This window comes from Cherax quadricarinatus, chromosome 39 (genome assembly GCF_038502225.1).
Source record: "Cherax quadricarinatus isolate ZL_2023a chromosome 39, ASM3850222v1, whole genome shotgun sequence".
Lineage (NCBI taxonomy): Eukaryota > Metazoa > Arthropoda > Malacostraca > Decapoda > Parastacidae > Cherax > Cherax quadricarinatus.
This window is the reverse complement of record NC_091330.1, coordinates 26,872,129-26,896,309: the sequence shown is the minus strand read 5'-3', so window position 1 is coordinate 26,896,309 and position 24,181 is coordinate 26,872,129. Positions and strand designations below refer to the sequence as shown.

Genomic DNA, 24,181 nt, shown 5'->3' with positions numbered 1-24,181 from the left:
GCATATGAAAGTACGGGACGGTATTTATGACAGACAGACAGGAAAACCCATAAAACTGCCTTGCCCTACTGTCAACCTCGCTGGTGGCCGCCTGATCAACCAGGCTGTTTGTGCTGGCAGGCCATGGTTGACTTCTAGAGGAAGGAGGGGATGAGAGGGGAAAGTCTTGATGCAGGTTAAGGGATTTTGATCCAGTGTAACTACCCTCCTCTTCCTTGGATCAAATATGATAACCTTCTATACCCCAGGAATTGTATGGTGCCTACAAATTTAGCGCATCACACTTAATGTAAGAATAATAACAACAATAATTTTCATACTGACTTGTAAATATTGTCAAAACAAAAGCAGACAGTTCCGAGAAGAAACTGGATCACTTCTGAAACATGTGTCAGAGCAATCAACATTTCTAATTTCGATCCAGCAATATTTCTGACATCTGATGATAGCATGTTGAATAGTCTTGGACCACGCACGTTGACACTGTTTTCTAATTGTGCGCATAGTGACCCTGCTCATCACTATTATTCTACACTTTCTCCAACATCATTCACTCTTAGAGAACATTAACTGACAACTTTAACAAGTATTATTGTAATTTCAAGGTTACCTGTAACTTGCGATGAAGGTGATTAATTGGCTGTTACTAGTGAGGGAGAGATTAAGTGGTGGAGGGAATACTGGTGGAGTGTTGACGTACCTGTCTCCTCCACTGGATGATGTGGGGGATCTTAGGATGATTGACGGGGCAGTTGAGGACCACTGACTCACCCAGTATGGCAGTGATATGTTCCGCGTCTCCGTACTGAGAACACGCTCCTGCAACAACACTAACACTATAAATAAACATTTATAATAATGAAGCAATGAAATTAAAACACAGCCTCCCACCAGCCACAAGGAAATTACCAATAGACATCTGGTTGTCTTCAAGACGGAGCTTGACACATACCTAAAGTCACTGCCGGGCTGTGGTTCGTACGTTGGACTACGTGCGGCCAGCAGTAATAACCTCGTTAATCAGGCCCTGATCCACCTGGAGGCCTGGTCATGGAGCAGGCCGCGGGGGCGTTAATCCCCGGAATACCTTCCAGGTAGACTCCAGGTATGCTTTTTCACATTGACCATCATTTGGTCCCTCGCTGTCTTTCCAGGTCCTAGACCTGATCTGGTGCTGGACCTCATTACCAATTGATTTACAAAATGTTGGCATTGTACTTCCTCCAAAACTTATGTTTGGCTAACCGGTTTTCTTGAGTTCCTTAACAAGTATTCTCATGATTACCTTCTAACAGTTTGTTAGATCCAGAGAACTACTCGTCTTCACTCTCACTGATTTAACTTACTCACACCTACTTACTGACCTTTTCACATCTTCCTTCACACACTTTCTTGAACCAACACCTCATTCCATTCACCACGATTTACACTCTCTCTCCTAACTTATTTTATTAGTTACATATATTTGTAAAAAACTAATAGACCCTCTTTTGTTTTTGGAATTATACTATTCATACTTAAGTTTCGAAATTCCTTATTCTCAGTATAACAGTCACCACACACACACACTATTCTCAGGTTCAACACTGTCAATACCTCCAGCTTCCTCCTCCTTTTCCTCCTCTCTGCAACATTTGACAACCAGACAAAAGCATCGCTATTACAATACTCTGATATGCTATTATATTTTCATCCACTGATAGACGACATCCGCCAGATATACCAGCCCAGGAGCTAGAATGGATGAACAGTCTCACACAACCGAATTATTAAGCCACTGCAACAAGTTGGCCTCAGGCCAGGAGAAACAGGAACCCACCAGTCTAGGACACAGCCTTGACCTTATATTCACAAATAATGAAGATCTGGTCTGGGACCACAACTTAATCAAGGTTCAGACTTGCTTATACAATGACCTAAAACACATACACTGACTTGCAACATATACACTAACCTGGAATATATACACTGACCTGCAACATATACACTGACTTGAAACAGCGAAACACTATCAAGCATGAGAGGAAATTGAACCAATTTATTTAAATAATAACATTTGGAAATAAATAAATCGTAAACATACCAGAAATTCTGTTAAGACTATATGACAAACATAAATCTGAACCAGTATTTCGTGAGGATGAGCTCAGTGGCATTTTAAGTATGCTCCAGGCACAAACTTTTACGAAAAAAAGGAAGACAAGATGCAAATTAGCGAGGGAGAGGCGCTCCCTCCACAGGCGGAGACGCATAACAAAGAGCTACACTGCTTAGAAAATGGAGGAGGTTGAGCTTATAGTGAATGCATCATACAGAGTCCAGGAGAGACAGAGGAAAAAAAGAGCCATAATTTCAAGTAGAAGAAATCCCCAAATACTTTCTCTCACGTCCAGAATTCTGGGCTAAAACAGCATCTAACAGTGGGCCGCTGCGTAGAGAAGAAGGAACATACACTGAGGGCACGTTCTGCCCCGATATTCATCATGTCCTCTGACCCAATATTCACCATCCCCTCTGCCCAATATTCATCTCCTCTACCCCGATATTCATCAAATAAAGAATGAAATCGCTACCTTGTGGCCTAAATATTATAAGGAGCCAACACACAGGTGTCATTACACACTTACTAAAAACCACAGACAGACCACATCCATAAATGTAGTGGTAGAGCAATTGCAAGGAAAAAACTATAGATGAAAAAGTATAAAGAAGCAAGATTACCCATCACACGAAATCCCATGTGTACAACCCAAGGCAACCTGGGTTTATAATGGATCTCTTCTGCCTGGGAACAGAAAAACTCTTGGAACTCATCAAAAGCAATTACTGGACCATTATAACATGATCTTAGTTGCTCTGGAAATCATGCAAGATGTACGCGAATCTTGCAAAAACTTTTGATAAGCACGATCATGGTGTAATAATGTACATAATGGAAGTAAAAGACTGTTCAACAGCCTCTCTCCATACTTGAGGGGAATTACCAATAGACCCCTGGCTGTCTTCAAGAGGGAGCTGGACAGATACCTGAAGTCAGTACCTGACCAGCCGAGCTGTGGTTCGTACATAAGTATTGTTAGTGTCGGCAAGCCTAACACTATTTTTGTGCTCCCTAAGTCTGTCAGAAAGAGATCGGCCAGTTTCTCCAAAGTATTGAAGAGGACAGGAGGAACAAGAAATAGAGTAAACACCAGAAGCATCTGTAGAGGGAGGAGAGGTATGAACGAGATTAGTGCGAAAAGTGTTAGTCTGGCGGAAAGTAAGTTTGATGTCTAAGGAACAGAGTTGTTGAGATTAGAAAGACCGGAAATGTTGGGAAGACAGAGGACAGAAGAGTTCCCAGGAGTAGAGAGTTTGGGATAGAAGAAATTACGTTTAGCACGTGAGAAGGCAGAGTCTACCAATGCTCTTTTCTGTCACGTCAGAGATCACAGCCATCCTATTGACTGGTCTTCTGCTAAAACTGTCTTCCCTACTTCCAACTTTAACCGTCGCCATCTGGTTGAATCCTCCCTAATACACAACTTTTCTTGTATAAATCTTTGTCCTGGCTTCGTCTCTGTAGATGCCTTTCTCTCCCACTACATTGTAAAATGCTCCAAACTTCAGAACGCTTGTGACCTAACCTGATTCCTCCTCTTTTCTTCTTCTCCTTCTTCCCTTTCCTCTTTCCTTTTTCTCCTTTGGGTTGTCTTTCTTCGGCCCTGTGTATTTGTTCCTTCTTTATTTATTTATTTCCCCCCTCGGTGTTCTTGCTCTTACCATCTGTGGGCACCAGCTCCTTTGCAGTGCTAGTCTTTCTTAGTATTTGACTGGTCCCTCCTACTCTTACTACCTCCCCACTACTACTTCCTTCCACCTCCACTACTACTACTACCACCTCCTGCCTATATATACCCATCCTGCTCTCCTTTTAATCTATCTACTCAGTTCCTTTGTGCACTCATTTTAAGAAACAAAATATGGGCAGAGAGACAGCCACATTTGACGAACTACTTTATATAAAAGCAGATAACATACATCAAACTTCTGAAATCAAACAGATTATTGTTAGATAGGAAGAGTTTCACTTCCTTGTATAATGGACAGCAGTGGTCTTAAGTATATATGGGAAGTAGTTTATGCCCCATAATCTGTTGAACCAAGGGCACTCTCACTCACGTACACACCTCAGTAGTGGCTCTCACTAAGCTGATGTTAGGTCAGCTTGAATGAAGTGAGCTGAAAGCGCCTGAAAAGTATACATGATATGCTTATGAATGTCATGTATCTTTCAATTCACACAGATTATTGATAATCTGTTTGAGATTCTATCAGGAGAGAGCCGTAAAGCTGAAGTAATTCACTGAAGATGACCACTTTATAAGTAGAAGAAATCAGTTCTGGAGAGGTAATTTCACTGACCAAACTACTGCGCAGGTTCTCATGAGAATGTTCAAGCCTCCTGGAGGCTAAACTCATGGACAGGGTAATATTCTAAGCGCTCCGGCTAAGTAGTTCATGTGTTGTGTACAAGTGTGCCTATCTGCACTACATTTGAAGATATCTGTGGCGTCCAGACACGAGCTTCAGATCAACACAGCGCCCTAGGAGCTTCCAGTGTAGCTTATGATGCTAAGGACTGCAGTACATTTATCAATTAGTTGAGGGTTCATTACCCTTTCTCAGCAACGACAGCGTAGTTTTTAGTGCAAATAGCATTGCTGCTCATCGGTCAGCAAATTGTAACCAAGCTTAAGATATCGGAAAAAAATTTGCCAATTCTATTACAGGGAGGAACTTGGCAGACACAAAAATGCAGAGACCAAGTGCATAACGCTGCCAGGAAGCAGATATCAAATTGCCCACTACTGTTCTTGACACTTATTTCCTTGAGAATAGAGCAGAAATAGATGGAAAAGTATCTGTTGTATGAATCTGGTATATATCCCCTAGTCCTGTGTTTCTGTCCTATAAGTCAGGAAGGAGAACTAGGAAATCCGTAATGAACTAAGTCAAGCGAGTTATGATAAGATCGCACATGCTGGGGAGAAGTTCCCGCTCAGGTTCAGCGAGTTCAACAAGAACATCTCCATTAGACAAGTACAGCCACGTCACGTACTTGGAAAGTGTTAACCGATAATCAATGTCGTGTCCTGGATTTCAGTGTGAGCGTCTTCCACTCACTTCTGCTGCGGCCAGATACCATTCCTACACGGCATGCTTCTGCATGCAGCAGTGGTTGGCAGTGATGAAGTGAATGCGGCAGACCAGGGCTGGCAACTCTGTAATGGTACGCAGTGTCCAGCTGAAACCAGCAGAGCTGTAGAGACAAGCAGAGCAGTAGAGACCAGTAGAGCTGTAGCACCTGACCGGGTTTCAGTTGTGTCAGTAGTGGGTGTCAAGAGAGGCCAGAAGGATACCAGAAGGATATTATCGGGGGCTCAACGCTTGATGTACCAGCAGGGCTAGTTCCAGACCGGGCCTCCTGGTACATCAAGACTGATCAATCAACCTGTTACCGTTGCTGCACACAGTCCGATCAAGAACTGACTAGACGAACTTATCGAGTTCCCTCTTGAAGACACAGTCAGGGATTTGTTGATAATCGCCTTTATGTATGAAGGAGACTGTTCAAAAATCTAGGGCTCCTTACAATTACTGTGCTATTTTTTTTATGTACTCATGGCACTCCAGTTTTTCACTGGGGATATTTTTCACCGTGTGCTCATCCTCTTCCTTCCGTAGGAGGTGATTTCCATGTACAGTTTCAGGATTTCCCGGGTGTAAATTACAATGTATTTTTCTTACCTGCGTTTCAAGGAAATTCAAGTATTCCCAATAATTAAGTGTTTGACTGAACATACAGTAATGGTTCTCTGTACAATATCGAGGCCTGCAGTTTCGGTAGCTTTGATGTACCTGTCAGAGTACAGCAGTACTCCAACCTTGATGTAGCTGTCAGAGTACAGCAGTACTCCAACCTAGAGAGAACAAATGACAAAACGAGGACCATTATTGGTTTTATATCTTTTGTTGTGAAAGTTCTCGTTATCCATCCTATCATTTCCCTCACGACTGCGGGCTCCATGCTGTCGCTACATATTCCAACATTCACCTAACCACAATTGTGTGTATCTTAAATGAAAACTCTACTACTGTAACTACAAGTACTGTAGATGGTACACTACCAGCATTACTATTGTAACTACAAGCACTGTAGATGGTACACTACCAGCATTACTATTGTAACTACAAGCACTGTAGATGGTACACTACCAGCATTACTATTGTAACTACAAGCACTGTAGATGTTACACTACCAGCATTACTATTGTAACTACAAGTACTGTAGATGGTACACTACCAGCATTACTATTGTAACTACAAGTACTGTAGATGGTACACTACCAGCATTACTATTGTAACTACAAGCACTGTAGATGTTACACTACCAGCATTACTATTGTAACTACAAGCACTGTAGATGTTACACTACCAGCATTACTATTGTAACTACAAGCACTGTAGATGGTACACTACCAGCATTACTATTGTAACTACAAGTACTGTAGATGGTACACTACCAGCATTACTATTGTAACTACAAGTACTGTAGATGGTACACTACCAGCATTACTATTGTAACTACAAGTACTGTAGATGGTACACTACCAGCATTACTATTGTAACTACAAGCACTGTAGATGGTACACTACCAGCATTACTATTGTAACTACAAGCACTAGATGTTACACTACCAGCATTACTATTGTAACTACAAGCACTGTAGATGGTACACTACCAGCATTAGTATTGTAACTACAAGTACTGTAGATGGTACACTACCAGCATTACTATTGTAACTACAAGCACTGTAGATGGTACACTACTAGCATTACTATTGTAACTACAAGCACTGTAGATGGTACACTACCAGCATTACTATTGTAACTACAAGTACTGTAGATGGTACACTACCAGCATTACTATTGTAACTACAAGCACTGTAGATGGTACACTACTAGCATTACTATTGTAACTACAAGCACTGTAGATGGTACACTACCAGCATTACTATTGTAACTACAAGCACTGTAGATGGTACACTACCAGCATTACTATTGTAACTACAAGCACTGTAGATGGTACACTACCAGCATTACTATTGTAACTACAAGCACTGTAGATGGTACACTACCAGCATTACTATTGTAACTACAAGCACTGTAGATGGTACACTACCAGCATTACTATTGTAACTACAAGTACTGTAGATGGTACACTACCAGCATTACTATTGTAACTACAAGTACTGTAGATCGTACACTAACAACACTACTCATGTACATAAAAACATAAGCATTGCCTTTTTACAATTCACTTGGTTACGCAGTTTCCAAATGTAAGTCTACGGGAATATAAACCCAGGTTTCACTTACCCAACACTGAGTGACCAGATGTAAACACACACCCACACACACACACACACACACACACACACACACACATACGCGCGCGCACACACACATACGCACTTATATACACACACATACGCACACACATACGCACACACACATACGCACACACACATACGCACACACACATACGCACACACACACGCACACACACATACGCACACACAAACATACACACACACACACACACACACACACACACACACACACACACACACACACACACACACACACACATCACTCACCTGAGGAGAGGAGACTCAGGAGGACTAGCAGTGTGACGATTCCCATGTTGGTGGGTGGAGGAGGAGGTGGAGGAGGAGGAGGTGGAGGTGGAGGAGGTGGAGGTGCTGCTCCATGACCCGCTCGCCTGGCCATCTTGACCTCCAGGGCTTACCCATAGTAGAGGTGCGCCTCACCCCACACCTGCAACAACAGCAACACTATTAGAACAGGTGTTCAACACCTTAACAAGTACCATTTAAACAAAAGTATATATATATTATATATATATATATATATATATATATATATATATATATATATATATATATAATGCGCAGGACAAGCCACGGCGGGGGGAGGGGTGGAAATCTTTAGCTCAAGTTCTTTCACACTTCTCAGTGCGTCATCAGCTGTGCAATGTTGCAAGGGAGCAAAAAAAGCAGGGAGAGAGGACTCAGAGTAGCGTAGGTGTCACCGTCCACGGTTACCCTTAGACTGGGTTAGTGGTCGGTGCCAACCCCACCCTACCATCATCCCCCCACTACCCATATGTGGTAGGGGGGTTTCTGAGATGTCAAGTAGGAAATTATAAGATATAAAAAGCCAGCCCCAAGCTTTTTCTAATCGTTTATAACAGGTCATGTGGTTTGAGAAAATAAGTTTCTCGTTAGATACTGTAGACATGGATAGCTATTATTTTGTGTGACCTTTTTCAAATAATGACAGAAAGGAATATAATGTGCTCTTTGTCCGTTCAAATGTCCTGCTCTGGGGTACTCGAATGTTCTACCAGAGCAGGACATTTGAACGGACAAAGAGCATATTGCATTCTTTTCTTTCATTATTTGAAAAGGTCACACAGAATAATAGCTATCCATGTCTACAGTAACAAGAAACTTATTTTCTCAAACCACACGACCTGTTATAAACGATTAGAAAAAGCTTGGGGCTGACTTTTTATATCTTATAATTTCCTACTTGACATCTCAGAAACCCTCCTACCACATATGGGTAGTGGGGGGATGATGGTAGGGTGGGGTTGGCACCGACCACTAACCCAGTCTAAGGGTAACCGTGGACGGTGACACCTACGCTACTCTGAGACATTTCTCCCTGCTTTGGTTGCTCCCTTGCAGGATTGCACAGCTCCTGATGATGCACTGAGAAGGTGTGAAAGAACTTGAGCTATAGATTTCCACCCCTCCCCCGTGGTTTGTCCTGCGCATATATATATATATATATATATATATATATATATATATATATATATATATATATATATGTCGTGCCGAATAGGCAGAATTTGCGATCTTGGCTTAAATAGCAACGCTCATCTTGCCATATAGTACAAGTGAAAATTTGTGTATGCAATCATTTCACCAAAATCATTCTGAACCTAACGAAAAAAATATATTTCACTGTGTTTGTTTAGTATTAAATTATTGTAAACAAATCTAAAATATATTTAGTTGGGTTAGGCTAAAATAAATTGCGCTTGCTATAATAAGGTTAGGTAAGTTTTCTAAGTTCCTTTTGGTGCAAAATTAAAAATTTTTACATCAACATTAATGAAAAAAATATATCTTTAAACGTATAAGAGAAAATTTTAGAAAAGACTTAATTTTAAATGAGTTCTTGCTAATTGACCAGTTTTACATATTCGGCACGACATATATATATATATATATATATATATATATATATATATATATATATATATATATATATATGTGGTACTTCCCTATATATATATATATATATATATATATATATATATATATATATATATATATATATATATATATATATATATATATATATATATATATGAACGAAGGTATGATGACCCCCGGTGCCTCGGTCATAGACCGGGTCTCTTACTTTAGAGAGGGAATATCACAAGAACAACAATTATTCGAAACAGAAGAATGTCAAGTGTCTGAGGAAAGTAAGACTGAGAGTTTACCTCTTTTCTTACATTATCTTACACTATTTTACATTATCTTACACTATTTCACATTATCTTACATTAGAAGTTGTTCACAGCGACCGAATGTGCCTTTGTACCTTCATACAGGACTGTAACACCACCTGACCTTCACACAGGGCAGCTCTAATACCACCTGACCTTCACACAGGGCAGTTCTACCACCGCCTGACCTTCACACATGACCTTCACACAGGACAGTTCTAACACCACCTGACCTTCGCACAGAATAGTTCTAACACCACCTGACCTTCACAAAGAACAGTTAACACCACCTGACCTTCACATATGACCTTCACACAGGACAGTTCTAACACCACCTGGCCTTCACACAAGACAGTTGTAACACCACCTGACCTTCACACAGGACAGTTCTAACACCACCTGACCTTCGCACAGAATAGTTCTAACACCACCTGACCTTCGCACAGGACAATTCTAACGTCACCTGACCTTCACACAGGACAGTTGTAACACAACCTGACCTTCACACAGGACAGTTCTAACACCACCTGACCTTCACACAGGACAGTTGTAACACCACCTGACCTTCACACAGGACAGTTGTAACACCACCTGACCTTCAAACAGGACAGTTCTAACACCACCTGACCTTCACACAGGACAGTTCTAACACCACCTGACCTTCACACAGGAGTTGTAACAGCACCTGACCTTCATACAGGACAGTTGTAACACCACCAGACCTTCACACACGACAGTTGTAACACCACCTGACCTTCACACAGGACAGTTCTAACACCACCTGACCTTCACACAGGACAGTTCTAACACCACCTGACCTTCACACAGGAGTTGTAACAGCACCTGACCTTCATACAGGACAGTTGTAACACCACCAGACCTTCACACAGGACAGTTCTAACACCACCTGACCTTCACACAGGACAGTTGTAACACCACCTGACCTTCACACAGGACAGTTCTAACACCACCTGACCTTCACACAGGACAGTTCTAACACCACCTGACCTTCACACAGGACAGTTCTAACACCACCTGACCTTCACACAGGACAGTTGTAACACCACCAGACCTTCATACAGGACAGTTCTAACACCACCTGACCTTCACACAGGACAGTTCTAACACCACCAGACCTTCACACAGGACAGTTCTAACACCACCTGACCTTCACACAGGACAGTTCTAACACCACCTGACCTTCATACAGGACAGTTGTAACACCACCAGACCTTCATACAGGACAGTTCCAACACCACCAGACCTTCACACAGGACAGTTCTAACACCACCAGACCTTCACACAGGACAGTTCTAACACCACCAGACCTTCACACAGGACAGTTCTAACACCACCTGACCTTCACACAGGACAGTTCTAACACCACCTGACCTTCACACAGGACAGTTCTAACACCACCTGACCTTCACACAGGACAGTTCTAACACCACCAGACCTTCACACAGGACAGTTGTAACACCACCAGACCTTCACACAGGACAGTTGTAACACCACCTGACCTTCACACAGGACAGTTGTAACACCACCTGACCTTCACACAGGACAGTTGTAACACCACCAGACCTTCACACAGGACAGTTCTAACACCACCAGACCTTCACACAGGACAGTTCTAACACCACCTGACCTTCACACAGGACAGTCGTAACACCACCTGACCTTCACACAGGACAGTTGTAACACCACCTGACCTTCACACAGGAAAGTTGTAACACCACCAGACCTTCACACAGGACAGTTCTAACACCACCTGACCTTCACACAGGACAGTTCTAACACCACCTGACCTTCACACAGGACAGTTGTAACACCACCTGACCTTCACACAGGACAGTTGTAACACCACCTGACCTTCACACAGGACAGTTGTAACACCACCTGACCTTTACACAGGACAGTTGTAACACCACCTGACCTTCACACAGGACAGTTGTAACACCACCAGACCTTCAAACAGGACAGTTCTAACACCACCTGACCTTCACACAGGACAGTTCTAACACCACCTGACCTTCACACAGGACAGTTCTAACACGACCTGACCTTCACACAGGACAGTTCTAACACCACCTGACCTTCACACAGGACAGTTCTAACACCACCTGACCTTCACACAGGACAGTTCTAACACGACCTGACCTTCACACAGGACAGTTCAAACACCACCTGACCTTCACACATGACAGTTCTAACACCACCTGACCTTCACACAGGACAGTTCTAACACCACCAGACCTTCACACAGGACAGTTGTAACACCACCTGACCTTCACACAGGACAGTTGTAACACCACCTGAACTTCACACAGGACAGTTCTAACACCACCTGACCTTCACACAGGACAGTTCTAACACCACCAGACCTTCACACAGGACAGTTCTAACACCACCTGACCTTCACACAGGACAGTTCTAACACCACCTGACCTTCACACAGGACAGTTCTAACACCACCAGACCTTCACACAGGACAGTTCTAACACCACCTGACCTTCACACAGGACAGTTGTAACACCACCTGACCTTCACACAGGACAGTTCTAACACCACCAGACCTTCACACAGGACAGTTCTAACACCACCAGACCTTCACACACGACAGTTCTAACACCACCAGACCTTCACACAGGACAGTTCTAACACCACCTGACCTTCACACAGGACAGTTGTAACACCACCTGACCTTTACACAGGACGGTTCTAACACCACCTGACCTTCACACAGGACAGTTCTAACACCACCTGACCTTCACACAGGACAGTTCTAACACCACCAGACCTTCACACAGGACAGTTCTAACACCACCTGACCTTCACACAGGACAGTTCTAACACCACCTGACCTTCACACAGGACAGTTCTAACACCACCAGACCTTCACACAGGACAGTTCTAACACCACCTGACCTTCACACAGGACAGTTCTAACACCACCTGACCTTCACACAGGACAGTTCTAATACCACCAGACCTTCACACAGGACAGTTCTAACACCACCAGACCTTCACACAGGACAGTTCTAACACCACCTGACCTTCACACAGGACAGTTCTAACACCACCTGACCTTCACACAGGACAGTTCTAACACCACCTGACCTTCACACAGGACAGTTGTAACACCACCTGACCTTCACACAGGACAGTTGTAATACCACCTGACCTTCACACAGGACAGTTCTAACACCACCAGACCTTCACACAGGACAGTTGTAACACCACCTGACCTTCACACAGGACAGTTGTAACACCACCTGACCTTCACACAGGACAGTTCTAACACCACCTGACCTTCACACAGGACAGTTCTAACACCACCTGACCTTCACACAGGACAGTTGTAACACCACCTGACCTTCACACAGGACAGTTGTAACACCACCTGACCTTCACACAGGACAGTTGTAACACCACCTGACCTTCACACAGGACAGTTGTAACACCACCTGACCTTCACACAGGACAGTTGTAACACCACCTGACCTTCACACAGGACAGTTGTAACACCACCTGACCTTCACACAGCGCAGTTGTAACACCACCTGACCTTCACACAGGACAGTTCTAACACCACCTGACCTTCACACAGGACAGTTGTAACACCACCTGACCTTCACACAGGACAGTTGTAACACCACCTGACCTTCACACAGGACAGTTGTAACACCACCTGACCTTCACACAGCGCAGTTGTAACACCACCTGACCTTCACACAGGGCAGTTCTAACACCACCTGACCTTCACACAGCGCAGTTGTAACACCACCTGACCTTCACACAGGACAGTTCTAACACCACCTGACCTTCACACAGGACAGTTGTGACCTTCACACATCGCAGTTGTAACACCACCTGACCTTCACACAGGACAGTTGTAACACCACCTGACCTTCACACAGCGCAGTTGTAACACCACCTGACCTTCACACAGGACAGTTCTAACACCACCTGACCTTCACACAGGACAGTTGTAACACCACCTGACCTTCACACACGACAGTTGTAACACCACCTGACCTTCACACACGACAGTTGTAACACCACCTGACCTTCACACAGGACAGTTCTAACACCACCTGACCTTCACACAGGACAGTTCTAACACCACCAGACCTTCACACAGGACAGTTCTAACACCACCTGACCTTCACACAGGACAGTTCTAACACCACCTGACCTTCACACAGGACAGTTCTAACACCACCTGACCTTCACACAGGACAGTTCTAACACCACCTGATCTTCACACAGGACAGTTCTAACACCACCTGACCTTCACACAGGACAGTTGTAACACCACCAGACCTTCACACAGGACAGTTGTAACACCACCTGACCTTCACACAGGACAGTTCTAACACCACCAGACCTTCACACAGGACAGTTGTAACACCACCTGACCTTCACACAGGACAGTTGTAACACCACCTGACCTTCACACAGGACAGTTGTAACACCACCAGACCTTCACACAGGACAGTTCTAACACCACCAGACCTTCACACAGGACAGTTCTAACACCACCAGACCTTCACACAGGACAGTTGTAACACCACCAGACCTTCACACAGGACAGTTGTAACACCACCTGACCTTCACACAGGACAGTTGTAACACCACCTGACCTTCACACAGGACAGTTCTAACACCACCTGACCTTCACACAGGACAGTTCTAACACCACCTGACCTTCACACAGGACAGTTCTAACACCACCTGACCTTCACACAGGACAGTTCTAACACCACCTGACCTTCACACAGGACAGTTGTAACACCACCTGACCTTCACACAGGACAGTTCTAACACCACCAGACCTTCACACAGGACAGTTGTAACACCACCTGACCTTCACACAGGACAGTTCTAACACCACCTGACCTTCACACAGGACAGTTCTATCACCACCTGACCTTCACACAGGACAGTTGTAACACCACCAGACCTTCACACAGGACAGTTCTAACACCACCTGACCTTCACACAGGACAGTTGTAACACCACCTGACCTTCACACAGGACAGTTGTAACACCACCAGACCTTCACACAGGACAGTTCTAACACCACCTGACATTCACACAGGACAGTTGTAACACCACCTGACCTTCACACAGGACAGTTGTAACACCACCAGACCTTCACACAGGACAGTTCTAACACCACCAGACCTTCACACAGGACAGTTCTAACACCACCTGACCTTCACACAGGACAGTTGTAACACCACCAGACCTTCACACAGGACAGTTCTAACACCACCTGACCTTCACACAGGACAGTTCTAACACCACCTGACCTTCACACAGGACAGTTGTAACACCACCAGACCTTCACACAGGACAGTTCTAACACCACCTGACCTTCACACAGGACAGTTCTAACACCACCTGACCTTCACACAGGACAGTTCTAACACCAGCTGACCTTCACACAGGACAGTTCTAACACCACCAGACCTTCACACAGGACAGTTCTAACACCACCAGACCTTCACACAGGACAGTTCTAACACCACCTGACCTTCACACAGGACAGTTCTAACACCACCTGACCTTCACACAGGACAGTTGTAACACCACCAGACCTTCACACAGGACAGTTCTAACACCACCTGACCTTCACACAGGACAGTTCTAACACCACCTGACCTTCACAGAGGACAGTTGTAACACCACCAGACCTTCACACAGGACAGTTCTAACACCACCTGACCTTCACACAGGACAGTTCTAACACCACCAGACCTTCACACAGGACAGTTCTAACACCACCTGACCTTCACACAGGACAGTTCTAACACCACCAGATCTTTTAACATCTTAATTATTCTGTCAGGTTTAAACATTTAGTGAGTTGAAACTTTGTTATAAAGTTCATTATGTTAAATTATGATGTTAATTATAGGTGGAGAGATGTTAATGATGGTAGGTGAGTGTTAATGATGGTAGGTGAGTGTTAATGATGGTAGGCGAGTGTTAATGATGGTAGGTGAGTGTTAATGATGGTAGGTGAATGTTAATGATGGTAGGTGAGTGTTAATGATGGTAGGTGAGTGTTAATGATGGCAGGTGAGTGTTAATGATGGTAGGTGAATGTTAATGATGGTAGGTGAATGTTAATGATGGTAGGTGAATGTTAATGATGGTAGGTGAGTGTTAATGATGGTAGGTGAGTGTTAATGATGGTAGGTGAGTGTTAATGATGGTAGGTGAGTGTTAATGATGGTAGGTGAATGTTAATGATGGTAGGTGAATGTTAATGATGGTAGGTGAGTGTTAATGATGGTAGGTGAATGTTAATGATGGTAGGTGAATGTTAATGATGGTAGGTGAGTGTTAATGATGGTAGGTGAATGTTAATGATGGTAGGTGAATGTTAATGATGGTAGGTGAATGTTAATGATGGTAGGTGAATGTTAATGATGGTAGGTGAATGTTAATGATGGTAGGTGAGTGTTAATGACGGCAGGTGAGTGTTAATGATGGTAGGTGAATGTTAATGATGGTAGGTGAGTGTTAATGATGGTAGGTGAATGTTAATGATGGTAGGTGAATGTTAATGATGGTAGGTGAATGTTAATGATGGTAGGTGAGTGTTAATGATGGTAGGTGAATGTTAATGATGGTAGGTGAATGTTAATGATGGTAGGTGAATGTTAATGATGGTAGGTGAATGTTAATGATGGTAGGTGAGTGTTAATGATGGTAGGTGAGTGTTAATGACGGCAGGTGAGTGTTAATGATGGTAGGTGAATGTTAATGATGGTAGGTGAATGTTAATGATGGTAGGTGAGTGTTAATGATGGTAGGTGAATGTTAATGATGGTAGGTGAGTGTTAATGATGGTAGGTGAATGTTAATGATGGTAGGTGAGTGTTAATGACGGCAGGTGAGTGTTAATGATGGTAGGTGAGTGTTTATGATGGTAGGTGAGTGTTAATGATGGTAGGTGAGTGTTAATGATGGTAGGTGAGTGTTTATGATGGTAGGTGAGTGTTAATGATGGTAGGCGTGAGTGTTAATGATGGTAGGTGAGTGTTAATGATGGTAGGTAAATGTTAATGATGGTAGGTGAATGTTAATGATGGTAGGTGAATGTTAATGATGGTAGGTGAGTGTTAATGATGGTAGGTGAATGTTAATGATGGTAGGTGAGTGTTAATGATGGTAGGTGAGTGTTAATGATGGTGAGTGGGTAGGAGGTGTTAGTTTGATGGTAGGTGAAGTGTTAATGGTATGGTAAGGAAGTGTTAAATGATGGTAGGTGAAGTGTTAATGATGGTAGGTGGAGGCAATTGATTGGTAAGGTGGAACGTTAACGGATGTTAGGTTGAATGGTTAACGATGGTAGGTGTTAATACGATGGTAGGTGAGGTTAACGTTAATGTTGCAGTAGTGAATGTTGAACTTGATGGTGCAGGTGAGTTAATTGATGGCAGGTAGCGAACGATGTTAATCGGAATGGTTAGGTGAGTGTTAATCAGATCGGTTAACGGATGCAGGGGCATGGCAATGATTGGCAGGTGGAGGTTAATGATGGCAGGTGAACGTTAATGATTGGCAGGTAGGATGGCAATTGATGGTTAATGGAATGGTTGTCGGATGGAGTGTTAATGATGGTAGGTGAATCGTTAATGATTGGTAGGTGGAGTCGTTCAACGATGGCAGGCGCGTTGTTCGAATGGCAGAGCGTTAACGATTTGCAAGGTGAACGTTAATGATGGTAGGAGGTGAGCGTTAATGATGGCAGGTGAATGTTAATGATGGTAGGTGAGTGTTAATGATGGTAGGTGAGTGTTAATGATGGTAGGTGAGTGCTTAATGATGGCAAGGTGTTAATGTTAATGATGGTAGGTGAGTGTTAAATGATGGTAGGTGAGGTTGTTAATGATGGTAGGTGAACGTTGAATGATGGTAGGTGATAGTTAATGATGGTAGGTGAACGTTAATGATGGTAGGTGAGTGAAGGTTAAGTTGATGGTAGGCATGAAACGTTAATGATGGTAGGTGAGTGTTAATGGATAGGTAGGTAAACGTTAATGATGGTAGGTGAACGTTAACGATGGTAGGTGAATGTTAATGATGGTAGGTGATCAAGCTAATGATGGTAGGTGAAATGTCAACGTGATGGTAGGTGCGTTAATGATGGCAGGTGAATGCTTGAATGATGGCAGGCGGAGTAAGTTAATTGATGGTAGGTGAACATTAAATGATTGGTAGGTAGAGTAAGTTAATGGATGGTAGGTGAACGTTGTACGATTGGCAGAGGTGGAGGCGTTAATGATGGTATGGTGAATGTTAATGGATGGTAGGTGAGGTTGTTAATGATGGTAGGTGAATGCTAATGATGGTAGGTGAGTGTTAATGATGGTAGGTGAGTGTTAATGATTTTCTGTAGGTGAAATTAACAATGATGGTAGGTGAATGTTAAATGATGGTAGGTGAATGTTAAATGATGGTAGGTGGAGGCAAGTTAATGATGGTAGGTGAATGTTAATGATGGTAGGTGAATGCTTAATGATAGGTGAGCGTTAATGATGGTAGGTGAATGTTAATGATGGTAGGTGAGGCAAGTTAATGACTTGCAGGTGAGTGTTAACATGATGGTAGGTGAGTGTTTATGATGGTAGGTAGTAGCGTTAATGATGGTAGGTGAGCAAGTTAATGATGGTAGGTGGAGTGTTTATGATGGTAGGAGTGTTAATGATGGTAGGCGAGTGTTAATGATGGTAGGTGAGGTGTTTATGATGGTAGGTGAACGTTAATGATGGTAGGTGTGCGTTAACTTGGTGCTTATGGAGTGTTAATGATGGTAGGTGAACGTTAATGATGGTAGGTGAGTGTTAATGATGGTAGGTGAATGTTAATAGATGGTAGTGCGCTGGTTCAATGCTAGGTGAGCGTTAATGATGGTAGGTGAGGCGTTAACGATGGCAGGTGAATGTTAATTTGATGGTAGGTGGAGCGTTTAATGATGGTAGGTGAGTGTCTAACGATGGTAGGTGAATCGTTAATGATGGTAGGGGTGGAGCGTTAATGATGGTAGGTGAACGTTAATGATGGTAGGTGAGTGTTAATGATGGCAGGCAAACGTTAATGATGGTAGGGGTGGAGCAAGTTAATGATGGTAGGTAAAATGCTTAATGATGTAGGTGAACGTTAATTGATGGTATGGCGGTGAAATCGTTGAATGACTTGGTAGGTGAGTGTTAACGATGGTAAGAATGCCAATTAACGATGGTAGGCGGAGCGTTAATGATATAATGGTGAACGTTAACGATTAAGGCAGGCGGAGTAAGCTTAATGATGGTAGGTGAATAATTAAATGATGGTAGGGGTGAGTGCCAATGATGGCGTGGAACGAACGTTGCCATGGTAGGTGTGCAAGCGTTGAACGCATGGCAAGGTGAACGTTCAACTGATGGTGGAGTGTTAATGATGGTAGGTGAATGTTAATGATTGGTAGGTGCAGTGCTTAATGATGGCAGGTGAGGCGTTAATCGACTGGCAGGTGAAACACCGTTAATGCATGGTAGGTGAACGTTCAATGATGGTAGGTGAATGTTAACTGATGGTAGGTGAGTGTTAATGATGGTAGGTGAATGTTAATGCTTGGTAGGTGAACGTTAATGATTGGTAGGCAGGAGTGTTAATGATGGTAGGTGAAATGTTAATCGATGGTAGGTGGAGTGTTAATGACTACAGGTGAGTAAGTTAATGGATGGTAGGGGAGTGCTATGATGGTAGGTGTGAGCGTTAAATGATGGTAGGTGGAGGTTAATTAGATGGTAGGTGAGTGCTTTCATGATGCAGGTGGAGCGCTTAATGATGGTGAGGCGAGCAAGTTTAATGATGGTAGGCGAGTAAGTTAATGATGGTAGGCGAGTGTTAATGATGGTAGGTGAGTGGTTTATGATTGGTAGGCGAGCAAGTTTAATGATGGTAGGGGTGAGTGTTTGTGATGGTAGGTGAACGTTAATGATGGTAGGTGAGTGTTGTTGGTGCTTAAGGCGTGGTTAATCGATGGTAAGGTGAATGTTAAATTGATGGCAGGTGAGCGTTAACTTGATGGTAGGTGAGTAAGTTAATGATGGTAGGTGAACGTTAATGATGGTAGGTGAGTGTTAATGATGGTAGGTGTAAATTGTTAGCAGATGGTAGGTGAGTGTTAATGACTTAGCAGGTGGAGGTTGTTGAATGGATAGGTGAGGTACGTATGATGGTAGGTGCAAGTGTTAATGATGGTAGGTGAGTGTTAATGATGGTAGGTGAGCAGTTTATGATGGCAGGTGAGGAGTGCTTGAATGATTGGTAGGCGAGCGTTAATGATGGTGTAGGCGGAGTAGTTAATGATCGGTAGGTGTGGAGCGTTTGCGATGGCAGGTAGGTTGAGTGTTAATGGTCAGGTATGAGTGTTAATGATGGTAGGTGGAGGTGTTTATGATGGGTAGGTGAACGTTAATGATGGTAGGTGAGCAGCTTAATGGTGTTGGCGGATGGCACGATGGTTAAATGAATGGTTAATGGATAGAACGTTAAGCGTTGAATGATGGTAGGTGAAGTAAGCTTAATGATGGCAGGTGAGTGTTAATGATGGCAAGGTGAGCGTTAATGATGGCAGGAAGCGTTAATGATAGGTGAGTGGTTATCGAATGGTAGGTGAACGTTAATGATGGTAGGTGGAGTAAGTTAATGATGGTAGGTGAACGGTTAATGATGGTAGGTGAGTGTTAATGATGGTAGGTGAAGCGTTGTCGATGGTAGGTGTGGTTAATGATGGTAGGTGAAGTGTTAATGATGGTAGGTGAAGGTTCAATGATGGTAGGTGAGTGTTAACATGATAGGTGAAGGAACGTTAACGGATGGTTAGGCTGGTTAATGGATGGTATGGGTGGAAGTGTTAATGATGGTAGGTGAGTGTTAACAATGATTGGCAGGGGTGAAGTGCTTAATGATGGCAGGTGAATGTTAACTGATGTGTAGGGTGAACGTTAATGATGGTAGGTGAAGTGTTAATGATGGTAGGTGGAGCGTTAATGATGGCAGGTAGAGGTGCTAATGATGGTGCAGGTGAGCGTTAATGATGGTAGGAGTACAATGATGGTTAAGGAGTGTTAATTGATGGTGCAGGTGAGTGCTGAATGATGGTAGGTGAACGTTAACAATGATGGTAGGTGAACGTTAATGATGGTAGGGGTGAAATAACAATCGATGGTAGGTGAGTACAATCGGATGGCAGGTGAACGTTGTCGAATGGATGGCAGGAGCGTTGAAGCGGATGGCAGGTGAGTAGAACGGTTAATGTGATGGTAGGTGAGCGTTAATGATGGATGGCAGGTGGTTAAGCGTTAATGGTATTTGGCAGGTGAGGTAAAGTTAATGATGGTAGGAATGTGTTCAATGATGCAGAATGAACGTTAATGATGGTAGGTGAACGTTGAATGATGGCAGGTGGAGTGCTTAATTGTGGTAGGAGAACGTTAATGATGGTAGGTGGAGTGCTTGAATGATAGGTAGGTGAGTGTTAACTAGATTGGTAGGGTGAACGTTAATGATGGTAGGCAGAGCGTTAATGATGGCAGGCAGGTGAGTAAGTTAATGATGGTAGGTGAGCAAGTTCAATGAGTGTTAATGATGGTAGGCGAGTGTTAATGATGGTAGGTGAGTGTTTATGATGGTAGGTGAATGTTAATGATGGTAGGTGAGTGTTAATGATGGTAGGTGAGTGTTAATGATGGTAGGTGAATGTTAATGATGGTAGGTGAGTGTTAATGATGGTAGGTGAGTGTTAATGATGGTAGGTGAATGTTAATGATGGTAGGTGAATGTTAATGATGGTAGGTGAGTGTTAATGATGGTAGGTGAATGTTAATGATGGCAGGTGAATGTTAATGATTGTAGGTGAATGTTAATGATGGTAGGTGAATGTTAATGATGGTAGGTGAGTGTTAATGATGGTAGGTGAGTGTTAATGACGGCAGGTGAGTGTTAATGATGGTAGGTGAATGTTAATGATGGTAGGTGAATGTTAATGATGGTAGGTGAGTGTTAATGATGGTAGGTGAATGTTAATGATGGTAGGTGAATGTTAATGATGGTAGGTGAATGTTAATGATGGTAGGTGAGTGTTAATGACGGCAGGTGAGTGTTAATGATGGTAGGTGAATGTTAATGATGGTAGGTGAATGTTAATGATGGTAGGTGAGTGTTAATGATGGTAGGTGAGTGTTAATGATGGTAGGTGAATGTTAATGATGGTAGGTGAATGTTAATGATGGTAGGTGAATGTTAATGATGGTAGGTGAGTGTTAATGATGGTAGGTGAATGTTAATGATGGTAGGTGAATGTTAATGATGGTAGGTGAGTGTTAATGATGGTAGGTGAGTGTTAATGATGGTAGGTGAATGTTAATGATGGTAGGTGAGTGTTAATGATGGTAGGTGAGTGTTAATGATGGTAGGTGAATGTTAATGATGGTAGGTGAATGTTAATGATGGTAGGTGAGTGTTAATGATGGTAGGTGAGTGTTAATGATGGTGAGTGTTAATGATGTTAGGTGAATGTTAATGATGGTAGGTGAGTGTTAATGATGGTAGGTGAATGTTAATGATGGTAGGTGAATGTTAATGATGGTAGGTGAATGTTAATGATGGTAGGTGAGTGTTAATGATGGTAGGTGAATGTTAATGATGGTAGGTGAATGTTAATGATGGTAGGTGAATGTTAATGATGGTAGGTGAATGTTAATGATGGTAGGTGAGTGTTAATGATGGTAGGTGAGTGTTAATGATGGTAGGTGAGTGTTAATGATGGTAGGTGAGTGTTAATGATGGTAGGTGAGTGTTAATGATGGTAGGTGAGTGTTAATGATGGTAGGTGAGTGTTAATGATGGTAGGTGAGTGTTAATGATGGTAGGTGAGTGTTAATGATGGTAGGTGAGTGTTAATGATGGCAGGTGAGTGTTAATGATGGTAGGTGAGTGTTAATGATGGTAGGTGAGTGTTAATGATGGTAGGTGAGTGTTAATGATGGTAGGTGAGTGTTAATGATGGTAGGTGAGTGTTAATGATGGCAGGTGAGTGTTAATGATGGCATGTGAGTGTTAATGATGGTAGGTGAATGTTAATGATGGTAGGTGAATGTTAATGATGGTAGGTGAGTGTTAATGATGGTAGGTGAATGTTAATGATGGTAGGTGAATGTTAATGATGGTAGGTGAGTGTTAATGATGGTAGGTGAATGTTAATGATGGTAGGTGAGTGTTAATGATGGTAGGTGAATGTTAATGATGGTAGGTGAATGTTAATGATGGTAGGTGAATGTTAATGATGGCAGGTGAGTGTTAATGATGGCAGGTGAGTGTTAATGATGGCAGGTGAGTGTTAATGATGGTAGGTGAATGTTAATGATGGTAGGTGAATGTTAATGATGGTAGGTGAGTGTTAATGATGGTAGGTGAATGTTAATGATGGTAGGTGAATGTTAATGATGGTAGGTGAATGTTAATGATGGCAGGTGAGTGTTAATGATGGCAGGTGAATGTTAATGATGGCAGGTGAGTGTTAATGATGGTAGGTGAATGTTAATGATGGTAGGTGAATGTTAATGATGGTAGGTGAGTGTTAATGATGGTAGGTGAGTGTTAATGATGGTAGGTGAATGTTAATGATGGTAGGTGAATGTTAATGATGGTAGGTGAGTGTTAATGATGGTAGGTGAGTGTTAATGATGGTAGGTGAATGTTAATGATGGTAGGTGAGTGTTAATGATGGTAGGTGAGTGTTAATGATGGTAGGTGAGTGTTAATGATGGTAGGTGAATGTTAATGATGGTAGGTGAGTGTTAATGATTTCAGGTGAATGTTAATGATGGTAGGTGAATGTTAATGATGGTAGGTGAGTGTTAATGATGGTAGGTGAGTGTTAATGATGGTAGGTGAATGTTAATGATGGTAGGTGAGTGTTAATGATGGTAGGTGAGTGTTAATGATGGTAGGTGAATGTTAATGATGGTAGGTGAGTGTTAATGATGGTAGGTGAGTGTTAATGATGGTAGGTGAGTGTTAATGATGGTAGGTGAGTGTTAATGATGGCAGGTGAATGTTAATGATGGTAGGTGAATGTTAATGATGGCAGGTGAGTGTTAATGATGGTAGGTGAGTGTTAATGATGGCAGGTGAGTGTTAATGATGGTAGGTGAGTGTTAATGATGGTAGGTGAGTGTTAATGACGGCAGGTGAGTGTTAATGACGGCAGGTGAGTGTTAATGATGGTAGGTGAGTGTTAATGATGGTAGGTGAATGTTAATGATGGTAGGTGAATGTTAATGATGGTAGATGAATGTTAATGATGGTAGGTGAGTGTTAATGATGGTAGGTGAATGTTAATGATGGTAGATGAATGTTAATGATGGTAGGTGAGTGTTAATGATGGTAGGTGAATGTTAATGATGGTAGGTGAATGTTAATGATGGCATGTGAGTGTTAATGATGGCAGGTGAGTGTT

At 42.8% G+C, this 24,181-nt stretch overlaps 1 protein-coding gene across 5 annotated transcripts in view; it reads right to left on the bottom strand.

Annotated features, from left to right (window-relative positions):
• The window catches only part of LOC128696401 (protein turtle-like), a 1,392,149-nt gene that overhangs the window by 743,897 nt on the left and 624,071 nt on the right, over positions 1-24,181 (bottom strand). For all 5 annotated transcript variants that reach the window (XM_070092535.1, XM_070092536.1, XM_070092538.1 and 2 more), the window contains exons 4-5: positions 7,703-7,883; positions 701-819 (exon numbers count right to left, since the gene is read on the bottom strand). In XM_070092535.1, coding sequence (XP_069948636.1) covers positions 701-819; positions 7,703-7,835 — 252 coding nt within the window. In that variant the 5' untranslated portion in view covers positions 7,836-7,883. The remainder of the gene's footprint in view (positions 1-700; positions 820-7,702; positions 7,884-24,181) is intronic.